At 37.6% G+C, this 11846-nt stretch overlaps 2 protein-coding genes across 3 annotated transcripts in view; one reads left to right on the forward strand and one right to left on the reverse strand.

Moving 5' to 3' along the window:
* The window catches only part of LOC106880775 (plancitoxin-1), a 12002-nt gene extending 5380 nt beyond the window's left edge, over positions 1-6622 (reverse strand). Inside the window, exon 1 of one of the 2 annotated variants that reach the window (XM_052975827.1) lies at positions 6409-6622. In XM_052975827.1, the coding sequence (XP_052831787.1) occupies positions 6409-6500 (92 nt within the window). In that variant the 5' untranslated portion in view covers positions 6501-6622. Of the gene's footprint in view, positions 1-1463; positions 2362-6408 lie in introns of those variants that run through there. The other variant, XM_014930870.2, reaches the window with a different exon arrangement.
* A 2595-nt stretch (positions 6623-9217) lies between these two features.
* LOC106880773 (phosphatidylinositol polyphosphate 5-phosphatase type IV) overlaps positions 9218-11846 on the forward strand; it is a 32572-nt gene continuing 29943 nt past the window's right edge. Inside the window, exon 1 of the mRNA XM_052975740.1 lies at positions 9218-9619. The gene's annotated coding sequence lies outside the window, so the exon portion shown is untranslated. The remainder of the gene's footprint in view (positions 9620-11846) is intronic.

The raw sequence follows: 11846 nt of genomic DNA on the forward strand, positions 1-11846 counted from the left end.
ATACGATGGGCTTCTTTCAATTGTCCAGAATCTCACTGGCAAGGAACCAATGTGAAATGGGTTGAAACGACTGTTGTGATTAATCAAGAATCTTGTGAATTTCATTTTCCCTTTCTTTCATTTGTTATATATTCAACAGACATGAAGGAATTCCTGCAGTAAATCTGTTGATGACATCAGGTAGCCAAAGACAGTGAATGTGCTTTGAAGATGTACTCTGTAAAAATGTAATTAGTGTGTAATCTGCAATAAATTCATCACTAACAGAATAAGATTTCTTGGTTGCAGTAATACAAATAAATGAGAAATAAACTTTTCTTTTCTAATCATTTTTTTTCTTCCTTCTCATGTTTTATATCTAGATTTTTTAAAGTACATCTGTTGTTTTATTTTTTATTTTTATTTTATGCTGCTCACTGGCTATCAATAGATAACAAGGATAAGCACACTATGTGTGTGTGTGTGTGTGTGTGTGATACAAGGAAGATGAAATAATAAGAAAACAGAAGTTTATTCCTTGGTCTTGTGTACTACTATGACCAAGAAGTCTTATTCTATTAACGAAGTATTTGTTAACGATTACATACACCCTTGTACTGAAGAGGGTTGCTGCTGGAGTGCCATATGTGTGGAAGCAGGATTTGACTCCTTGCTATCCATCTGGAAAGAATAAGTGGTTCCTGGAGAATTTCAACAATTTCACTGGTCCTAATTTCTGGCCTCTTAACTCTCCCCTTTGTAATCTTATGGATTACTATATGTGGGATACGGTTGAGAAAGCCTTATATACATTTCATCCAAAAACTCTCCAAAATTGTATGTTTGAAAGAAAGCTCAATACATTACATTTTGTATTCTAAATATAACTCAAAGAGGAGAAAAAAGGAAAAAAAGGGAAAAGAAAGAAGGGAAGAGAGAAATAAAGCAAAAAAAACTTTCAGAGATGACCACACTGCACCTTTTTTTTTTTTTTTTTTAAGAGGTCACCATCCTTAAACTCATTCTAATACAATAGTAAATGACTAAATAATTAAATGAATGATGAATAGGAAGTGGGGAATCACAAGCAAACTTCTCAACCACACAGTCATTCTTGCACCTAATGTGTGTGTGTGTGTTTAAATTTGTTGTTATATCAAGTATTGTGTTCCACTATGTCTCAAAGTTCATCAAGCAGAGATGAACTATATCGTAATTTAGCCACACTTTTTTATTAAAGCCGAAAAAAAAAAGTCTTCACAAACTGTTCCACTTTGTTACCATTTACCGTTCGTCGGACAGATGTGATCATATCAAAATAAAAATCGTAATGGTACATGTAATGTAATTATCACTTCTTCTCGATAGTACGTGTGTCCTGTACCTTTTAACCGGTAAATAAGCATAACGTGACCACAACTCAATCTCATCAACCATTCATCCGAAGCATATATATATATATATATATTTTATATTTTACTTACCAGTCGACCGGTTTGTTATTGAGATCCATGCACCCAACCGAAGAAACGGTGCAAGTTACTTCACAGACTTGCAGGCAAATGAAGAATAAAGCCAAATGACGCAAGGTACTTTCTATCTTCAGTGACAACATCATGTCTTAAAAGTTAAGAACCGACTAAGTTTGCTTTTAACTTGTGGTTCTCGTTTTATATTAAAATCGGACAATAATTTTTACCCGATGTTTTGTTATCGTTCGTTGGTAGATAATTTAGGTTTTTCGTCTATCTCGGTCTGTCTGTTAATCTTACTGTAGTACAATGCCTATCTTAGATTATGGGCGTAATGTACCATTTGTTTACACCAGATTGCTGTCGATTTCGAGATAATTTTATTATTATTAAGCAATTATTGTTCATATTCCGTCACATCCGTGCCATTCCATGTGACTTCTGTTTTCTCTATTTTTTTTTTCTTTTATCTGTCTCTGTCACCCGTTCTTTCTTTCGTTCACTTCCCCGTCTGCTTTCTGGTATATGGAAACTATTGATAACGAAGATTGTCAATTGGTCATTGTGTCGGTGCGTTCAAACACACACACACACACGCATACATGTATGTGTTTATATCCGTGTGTGTGAGACTGTGTTTTCTTAGTTTCTATAATTGTGTGTCATCGTATATATGTATATATATATATGTGCGTGTGTGTCTGTATTTGTCCCCCATATGAAGATTAGGTGTTTATTTTACAATATAAGGCTGAAGGATTCAATGTTTCTATATTCAAATTCAGCTTGGATTTATTTGTTTTTGAGGGGAGTTAACAACATAAAAACTAAACCGAACCAAAGAAAGAGAACATCTACGTCAATCGCAGCCTTTGGGACTTTCTGAATGGCACACCTAACATCACAGATTTGGCTGCTTTTTCTAGCAGATCGAGCAACCTACCACATGGTTGTGGTGATCCCAAGGGAGTTAATTCAATTTGAAATAATATATCATTAAAATTTGACGCGCTTGTCTCCCTTACTTGTAAGTGTGCGTGTTGTGTGTGTGTGTGTGTGTGCGACAAGAATTAATAGATAATGATTTATTCTCATTAACATAGGATGTAACATTGAATATTAATAACTTTTTGCTTTATACTACATCAACTATGTAAATAGCTGTCAAGTTTCCGTGCAGCAGGCGTCACTGAATACTTTTCTTTGTATTCGTATGTGTGTGCGCTCGTCAGTGTGTCTGTGCGCGCATGTATGTTCGTATGTCAGTCGGGTCCTTGCGTGCGTATGTGTTTTATGTAGACGATGAGGTGGAGGGGTTCTCCGCTCTCTGGGATTAGTGAAAGAAGGGACGTGGTGACTTTAGCGACCTCAGTGAAACGGCCCCAGCTGGGAATTTGGAAATGGTTCACGGGTTTTTATTTATTAAAAAAAAAAGAAAGGGGTTCTGAGATGGGTTTTTAATGTATGTATGTGTGTGTGTCACTATGATCGTGTATGAGTTCGAATGTGTTTGTCGTTAGAGTGTGTATCCGCATGCACTTGAACGTAGGTGTGTGAGTGTTTTTTGTGTTCGTATATGTATCTGTATATGCTTGTGAATACGCGTGAGTGCGTGCGTGTGTGTGTGTGTGTGTGTGTTGTCTTTGTAGAGTGTGTTCGTATGTGTTTGTATCCGTGTGTGATTCTGTTGTGTGTTTGTGTAGACCTAAGCGTATGTGTGCTACCATTGTGCCGCGCGTGTTCATGCACGTGTGTGTGTGTGTGTGTGTTTATGTGTATGTGTGTGTGTTTATGTGTATGTGTTGGTGCGTGTCTGTGCGTATGTGTGTGTGTTTGTCGTATACACAATGTGTGCGTGCGTAAGTCATTATCGTTGATTATACATAATTACGATCAAAGCATTCTTGCCATGACCATCCCGGCCTTTATTTATACATCGTGTATGTACCCTATTAAAGTCGGCTGAGATTAATTGATGAAAATTTGACTGCTATATCTAGCAAGACCATTACAGGCTTCTCTGTGTGTGTGTGTGTGGTGTGATACTTAAAGCAGGCATACGAGAAGACCTGCTAGAAATAGCAACTGAATCTCCAGCCCATCTCACATTAAAAAAAGAGGAAAAAAAATGAAAAAGTAAACAGGACGCATTCTAATTACCGGATGACCGTACAATTAAATAATATTACAAATCATTAATTGAAACGAAAAAGTTGATTATGTACCCATTTCACCGAAGTCAAAGAGATTAAATATAAAATGTTCGAATCTTGTTAAATTTCTTTTAACCACTCGAAATATTTCAAATTTTCACCACATTATTTTATTTTTAAAAAATGTAGCTTTGATGTAGTTTTGCTTGCTGACGACGAAAATTTTATTCATTTTTTACCCTAGCAATTAATAATAAAGAAGTTACAAGCATTTACAAAAGACCCAGATATTTCGTTTCAATTAACGAATGCCAGAATGCCATTTCCAGTGTTAACTTTATACTTCCCCCTTTCGGGAACGTCTCAGCTATCGATTGAACTTTATTCTCTTCGGTTATATAATCCCATTCGCATCTAGGAAGACTTATCATACAGTAATGTCTGGATATAGGTGTTAATTTATTTCCGCAGATCGCTAACAAAGCGAAAACTCACAAGGCAGAACAATAATTTGCCATAGTAGCAATGTTATAAATCGTAATTCGTTCCCCCACCAAATGTTTTACATGTAAAATTTATAATACTCGTAAATAAATGGTAATAAAACAACAGCAGAATATAAAGAATATTTTATGTTGTAAAGGTGCCCACTACAATGTAAAGTATGCCCTGGTACTTTGCCATCGTCTCTTTCCCACTCGCTCTTGAACTCTCATACTCTCACTCTCTTCCACTCTCCCCCCTCTCTCTCTCACTATCTATTTATCTATCTATCTCTTGCTCTCTCCCTCTGACTGGGTAACCATGTATCAAACCGTCCAGTGCATGCCAGCTTGGAAAACAGCTGTTAAACGACGACGATGATGATGACGATGATGATGATGATGATGTACGACAGGCTTCTTTCAGTTTCCATTTACCATGTCAACTAACACGGCTTTGTTCGGCCCGAGGCTATAGAAGTAGACACTTGCCAAGGTGCCTGATAAATAAATATATTTAGGAGGTTGTTTGTTGTGGTCAGTCAGAAAGTGACCATTAGTTTTGCGCCTATAAAGCGCTTCACTGTATAGGCGACTCTGATCAGCCATAACAAACAACTTTCTAACTATTACTACTCTAATACAACTCTATATAGGCACAGGAGTGGCTGTGTGGTAAGAAGCTTGCTTCCCAACCACATGGTTATGGGTTCAGTCCCACTGCGTGGCACCGTGGGAAAGTGTCTTCTGCTATAGCCTAGGGCCGACCAAAGCCTTGTGGGTGGATTTGGTGGACGGAAACTGAAAGAAGCCTGTCGTGTGTGTGTATTTGTGTGTCTGTGTTTGTCCCCCCACCATCGCTTGACAACCAATCTTAATGTGTTTATGTCCCCGTAACTTAGTAGTTCGGCAAAATAGACCAATAGAATAAGTACTAGGCTTACAAAGAATAAGTCCTGGGGTCGATCTGTTCGACTAAAGGCAGTGCTCCAGCATGGCCGCAGTCAAGTGACTGAAACAGGTAAAAGAATAAAAGAATATATAAAATTTTGTGTCTGTCTCTCTGTCTGTCTGTCCCCTATGCATTCTCAAACAACTCCAAATTAAATCAAATTTTATGAGGTAATAGTATTAGACCCTGCAAGTGTCACCATGTAATTTTTATTTTCATTTGGACTAAAACAATATAACATTTTATCTCAAATAATGTTTCTATAGTCAACTATAGTAAAGGACATTTTATATCACGACGACGACGTCACATTTTGTATATGAGTGTGTGTGTGTGTGTGTGTGTGTGTGTGTGTGTGTTTTCACATTCATTACGCGAAGGGGTTGATACAGCTTGGCACCAGTGACATCACAATTCATTTCTACAGCTGAGAGAGTTGGAGCAGTGTTAAATAAAGTGTCTTGCTTAAGACCACAACAGACAGCCCAGTCCGGGAATTGAACTCAATACTTCATGATTGTGAATATATATATTTACATATATAAGCCCATCACATATGCATTTACGTGTGTGCATGTCTTTGTGTGTGTGTGAATCTGTCACCTACCACTGCTTGACAACCGGTGTTGGTATGTTTACATCCCATAAGAAATCGATAGAATAAGTAGCTGGCTTAAAAAAAGAAAAAAAACCCCACAATACTGGGGTCAATTCATTCGACTAAAAATTTTTCAAGGCGATGCCCCAGTATGGCCACAGTCTAATAACTGAAACGAGTAAAAGATCCTAATCTTAGTTTTTTTTGTTTGTTTGTTTGTTTTTATGTGACAATCCTTTCGTGCTATTTTCTTTGATTGAATCCGATATTCGCTATGTTGCATCCTTTCATAGGTGGCTCGACAGTCCTAGACTTATTTACAAAGCCTATGTAAAGATAAAATTACTTTGGACATATCTGGATTATGCAACATGCCAGACAGCTTCCTTATGACGAAAATGCTTTCATGAGAACTGAACATAAGCATTTAGAGTCCATAGAACGGACTACCTGCTATAGTATTATGATGAGCAATCTAGTTTGTTGCTTTTGACAAAGAGATTTTATTTATATGTTAATGACAATACACGTGTGTGCTCTGTCTAGAATAAAATTCAGAGAATCGATAAAGTTGGTTGAAGGCACAATTCAGACATCATTTATTCATTAGGTGGAAATAGACGTACTGGAAATAGAAGAATTACAGGTTGAAACAAACGATGTATTTTTTTTTTGTGTGTACACTTTGTTAATCAAATCAAATTGAATGCATGCAATCATTGCTCAGTAAGTGAGAGACCTGTAAAACAATCAAAGAAACAAAAAGACTCACTGTTGATAATGAAATTTTTGCAATGAGGTTGTTATTGTTGTTGTTCTTGCTGTTTTGTGACGAATTTTCATAAAAGTTGTACATGACAGCATCCATTGTGAAGCTGTGACTTCTATAAATAAACATTGACTGAAAAACAAGGTGGCGCGGATATTGTAATGATTGTGAAAATTAAGTTCAAAATTGCCCTAAATGCTGTTGTTGCACTTGATTAGATTATTCTTGATTAATTGTTATGATGCTTAAGCTGTGTGTTGTCCCATATGAAAACCAACTACAATTGATTAATCAATATTTTTCTGGAAAAGCTGACGAGCTGGCAGAAAGGTTAACACGCCGGGCGAAATGCTTAGCAATATTTCGTCTGTCTTTACGTTCTGAGTTCAGATTCCGCTGAGGTCGACTTTGCCTTTCATCCTTTCAGGGTCAATAAATTAAGTACCAGTGAAAGACTGGGGTTGACATAATCGACTTACCTCTTCCCTTGAGATTGCTGGCCTTGTGCCAAAATTTGAAATTTATATTTTTCTGGAGCCTTAACTCATTCTCAAAACACAAAAAAACTTTTGGACCTGGGTCTACACCTATTAAGCAAATTTCACTCCCGAGCCAGTGTGTGTGTGTGTGCGTGTATGCGTGAGAGATAGATAGATAGAGAGAGATAGATAGATAGAGAGAGATAGATAGATAGAGAGAGAGAGAGAGAGTGTGTGTGTGCCTCCCTACTATCATCGCTTGACAACTTGTGTTGATTTGTTTACACCTCCGTAACCTAGCGGTTCGGCAAAAGAGACCGATAGAATAAGAATCAGACTTTAACGAGTGTACGGGGGTCGATTTGTTCGACTGAAACGCATCAAGGCGGTGCTCCGGCATGGCCGCAGTCAATTGACAGAAAATAAGAAAAAAGGTCGAAAGTAAGAACCACGAAAAGGACTGAAAGCAAAGCTGGCCGGAGCAAGATTTGCACTCATAAAGCCGTTGGATCAGAGGTCCGTCCGATCAAAACGGCTCAGACCACAAATTAGCAAAAAAAAAAAAAAAAAAAAAGAAAGAAAGAAAGAAGGAAGGAAATGAGAACACTTGGAGCCGATCGAAATGTAGATGTTATTACTTTTTCTAAAATCATGTTTAAGGACAGGGGTTAATTGTCCGAAAAATCTTATTAAACGACAAACGCAACACATAACGTTATCAACTGAAAAGACATGTTTGAACAAGGGGAATTAGAAGACGCGATTACTTAAGCTGCTAGAAATAACAACTAAACCCCTCTCAACTCATTCTCTACCCACTTAAAAAAAGCAAAAGAACATTGGATAATATTTCCTGTAAGGAAAGACTTCCTTTTGTACCAAGAAGTGTTCTTTTCTACTCTAGGCATAAGGCCCGAAATTTTGGGGGAGGGGGGGAAGTCGATTAGATCAACTCCAGTACGCAACTGGTACTTAATTTATCGAGCCTGAAAGGCAAAGTCCGACCTCAGTGGAATTTGAACTCAGAACGTAAAGACGGACGAAATACCTATTTCTTTATTGCTCACAAGGGGTTAAACATAGAGGGGACAAACAAGGACAGACAAAGGGATTAAGTCGATTACATCGATCCCCAGTGCGTAACTGGTACTTAATTTATCGACCCCGAAAGGATGAAAGACAAAGTCGACCTCGGCGGAATTTGAACTCAGAACGTAACGGCAGACGAAATAACGCTAAGCATTCTGCTCGGCGTGCTAACGTGTCTGCCAGCTCGCGTCGTTGTTTAACAAAAGATATTATACATGGTAGAAAATTGATTCCCTACTATTTCATATAATAATAATAATAATGATAATAATGAGAAAGCCTTCATTTTTAATAGAAATTCATTTTTATGGCTTTTCTCATCATTATAATTATTATAAAACATGGTAAGAAATCAATTTTCCACAATGTGTAATAATATATTTTTCTTTTTTTTTTTTGGAAAATTTTATGGGGAGGCGGGTACAAAAGGGAGACTTTTCTAATGGGAAGTCCGAAATATATATATATTTATAAATAAAAAAATGGAAGAAAAAGAAAAGAGAAAAAAAAAACCGGGCAGTCACGGTTGGAAAAAACTTTCGATCCATGCTGACTTTGTACTTAGACAATAACGTAAACAAAAAAACCACGTTGTTGTTGTTGTTATCAACACCAACAACAAAGCTGCTGCCATGACAACAACTGTGTTTATTTATATGAGAGAAGCAAAACAACAAATCAATGAATGAACCGAATAAAGAAAGAAAGAAAGAAAGAAAGGTATAAACCAAAATGACTGAAGTCTTCGTGGAAATTAATGAAAAGCCAGTAGTAGTGGTGGTGGTGGTGGTTGTGGTGGTGGTGGCGTCAGAGGTAGTAGCCGTACTGTTGATGATGGTGGTTGCAGCGGAGTCAGCAGTAGCAGTAGTAATATCAGTGGTAGTAGTAATAATAGTAGTAGTAGTAGTAGTAGTAGTAGAGATGGTGGCGGTGGAGTCAGCAGCGGCAGCAGTAGTAGTAGTAGAAGTAGTAGTAGTAGTAGTAGTAATGGTGGTGATAGTGATGATGGTGGTGATGGTGGTGGCGGCAGTAGTAGTAGTAGTAGTAGTAATGGTGGTGATACTGGTGGCGGTGGTGACGGCGGCGTCAGAGGCAGTAGTGGTACCGGTGGTGATGGTGGTGGCGACGGAGTCAGCCGCAGCATCTGCAGTAGCAGTAGTAGTAGTAGTAGTAGTAATAGTAATACTTGTTGTTGGTGGTGGATAGTTGTGTGCAGTTACAGCGGGAGTAGAGGAGGTAGTAAAAGCGGAAGTAACGGTTGCGCATGTCAGATTTTAAAACATGGCGATGTCACAAAGCGTTGTTGGAAACGGATGTTTATGCAATGTTTTGGTCAAGGCGTGAGGAGCAACGGTAAAGTTCAGTTGTCAGTCAACTTAGTGACTCGATTTTTTTCTTTGTGTATATACATACATATATACACACACACACATATATATTTCATACTTTTGTATATATATATTTATTTTTTGATATATATACATATATATATATCTGTACATACGCATGCATATATAAATATATGTTGTATGTATGTTTTCAAATTATTACTTTTACTATTGAAGACATTATCACTTTGATAACCTCAACTGCAGCTACAGAGACCACGTTTAATGTTTTTTAAAGAAAAAAAACAGAGTTAAAAGGTATTTGTATATATATACATATACATATCTATATTTATTATTGGTTGATATATTTATTTATTATAATTATTGTTCTATCTATATTTATAAAGAATAAAAAGTTTAGAATGGTACAACAATGCACTATAGAACAAAAAATGGACTATATATACCTGTTGTAATTTGGTTATCTATAGTCCGATGATATTTCGGAATTACAATTCCTTCTTCAGATCTTCTTAGCTGGAGTCTCTGCTTTCTAAACTTTTTATTCTTTACAAACAATACACAATGCTTCAAGCGAACTACAATACTCTCCTATATCTATATTTGTTTATTATTGTTACTATTATTACTTTTATTGTTATTATTAATTCAACACTCAGTCATTCAGGATGTTGGCCCCGTTACTGGGACATAAGCTATCGACAGTCTCCATCCATTCTTCTCTGTTGGGCCTTTCACTCCTATTTCTCTCAACCCCATCCGGATTTTCTCACTTCGTACTCGTGTCACACCGGTCAGAAGTTTTTTTTTAGCCTTCTTTTCTTCCTTTTGTCCCTGTGGGGTGGGTTCCATCCGTGGAACTCACCTGCGACGCTGTACTTAGGGCTTCGGAGAGTATATAGTATCCCGGTGTCTCTTCATTTAACTTCCATGTCAACGGGGTGTGTATGTGCATGTTGGAAGGAGGGGACTGTCGAGTTTGTGTCCCACCACCACAAGGCTATTGTTATTGATTTATTCTTTCGGTCTTTTGGTTCTGGGTATCGGTAAATTTTTCCTGTCATACTCCTCGATTTGAACGTGAAATTTTTTGCCTAAAGAACGAATGGTTCCCGAAGATTCTGATGGACAGATTCGTTTGAAAACGTCAAAAACATCTGTTTCACTTTAGAAACGAAATGTTTTTCATTTCTAAAGTAAAACAGATGACACGGTTTAACTTATTAATATTATTTCCCTTGATGGGTTCGTTAAAATAAGTGAATGTAAATATATCCAAAAGGGGTGATCTTTCGATACCAGTACGAAATATCGGTCTTTTCCGTAAAAAGCGTCTTCGGCGATCTTTGGAAAAGGCCGATATTTCGTACTGGTATCGAAAGATCACCCCCAATGGCTTAGAGCCCACACCGCTACCATCAACCTCTACTCCTGCCGTAGAAAAAGCAGAGGTGATTGTGTTCAGATTTGAACTCAGAACACTAAGGTATGAAACTACATGTAATGGAATTTTATATCCCTGCTTGTTGTATCTTTACCCTATAACATTTAAACCGGCCATACTTAGCCCAAATATTCTACCTGTTTTGACATTCAAACTGGCCACGTGCAGCCTCTCACACCGACCATACTATGCCATTTGAAAAATAGTCACCTTAGTCTTTACGTTTTGAGTTCAAATCCCATATGACTGTTTCTTTGTATCCTGCAAATTTCTGCCTTTGTGCCAGTGAAAGAAATCGTTATTGTTTATTCTTTTAAAAATCATTTGTGTTGCACGAAAATGCTTATGATATTTAAATGCAGTACCATTTGAGCCATTATATGTACTATTTACAATTGTTCTTTTTTTTTCCTTTGATTTCATACTTGTCTTTTCGTAGTGGTTGACGAAAACTCTTTGAATATTCTCCTGAAAAATTGGGTTTTTCATTAGTGGTTCGATATCTCTTAAATCCAGCACTGGTGGGAACTCTTTAAGTGCCACCTCCACTCCTGGCGGGTCAACGTTATCTCCACACATCTCTTTCAATTTTCTGTAGTTTTCCTCTTCGATCAATATTGCCTTCATATCCTCCGCGTAGACGTATGAAGGCACCTTTACTCTTACTATTGAATGTAACTTGATTATTTTTTTCATCAGCCATTCTTCTTTCAATTCCGATGGCACCTTACCCACTCGCACTTTGGCCACACGTTTGCCGCAGTACGAAGGCAAGAGCACCCATTTGTCTGTTCTTATTGCCTCTGTGGAGTGCTTTATTGCTTCCTCCTCCGTTGTGAAGCGCACCTCCACAGTGGCATATCTTCACCCTCTCGTAATATATGTTGTGAATCTTTTTATATTCTTAACACATTCTTCTATGGTCTCTATTGGTGCTATTTCTTTCTCGTGGCTGCCTCACTCTCCTTCATCTTTCTAGGCTCCACTTTTATCTCGCGGACTCCCAACTCTTGCGTGTCTACTCCTTTGCCCGTTGCGGCCGCATAACCTGGGCCTGCCTCCGGCTTCTTCTCCATT

This window comes from Octopus bimaculoides, chromosome 22 (genome assembly GCF_001194135.2).
Source record: "Octopus bimaculoides isolate UCB-OBI-ISO-001 chromosome 22, ASM119413v2, whole genome shotgun sequence".
Lineage (NCBI taxonomy): Eukaryota > Metazoa > Mollusca > Cephalopoda > Octopoda > Octopodidae > Octopus > Octopus bimaculoides.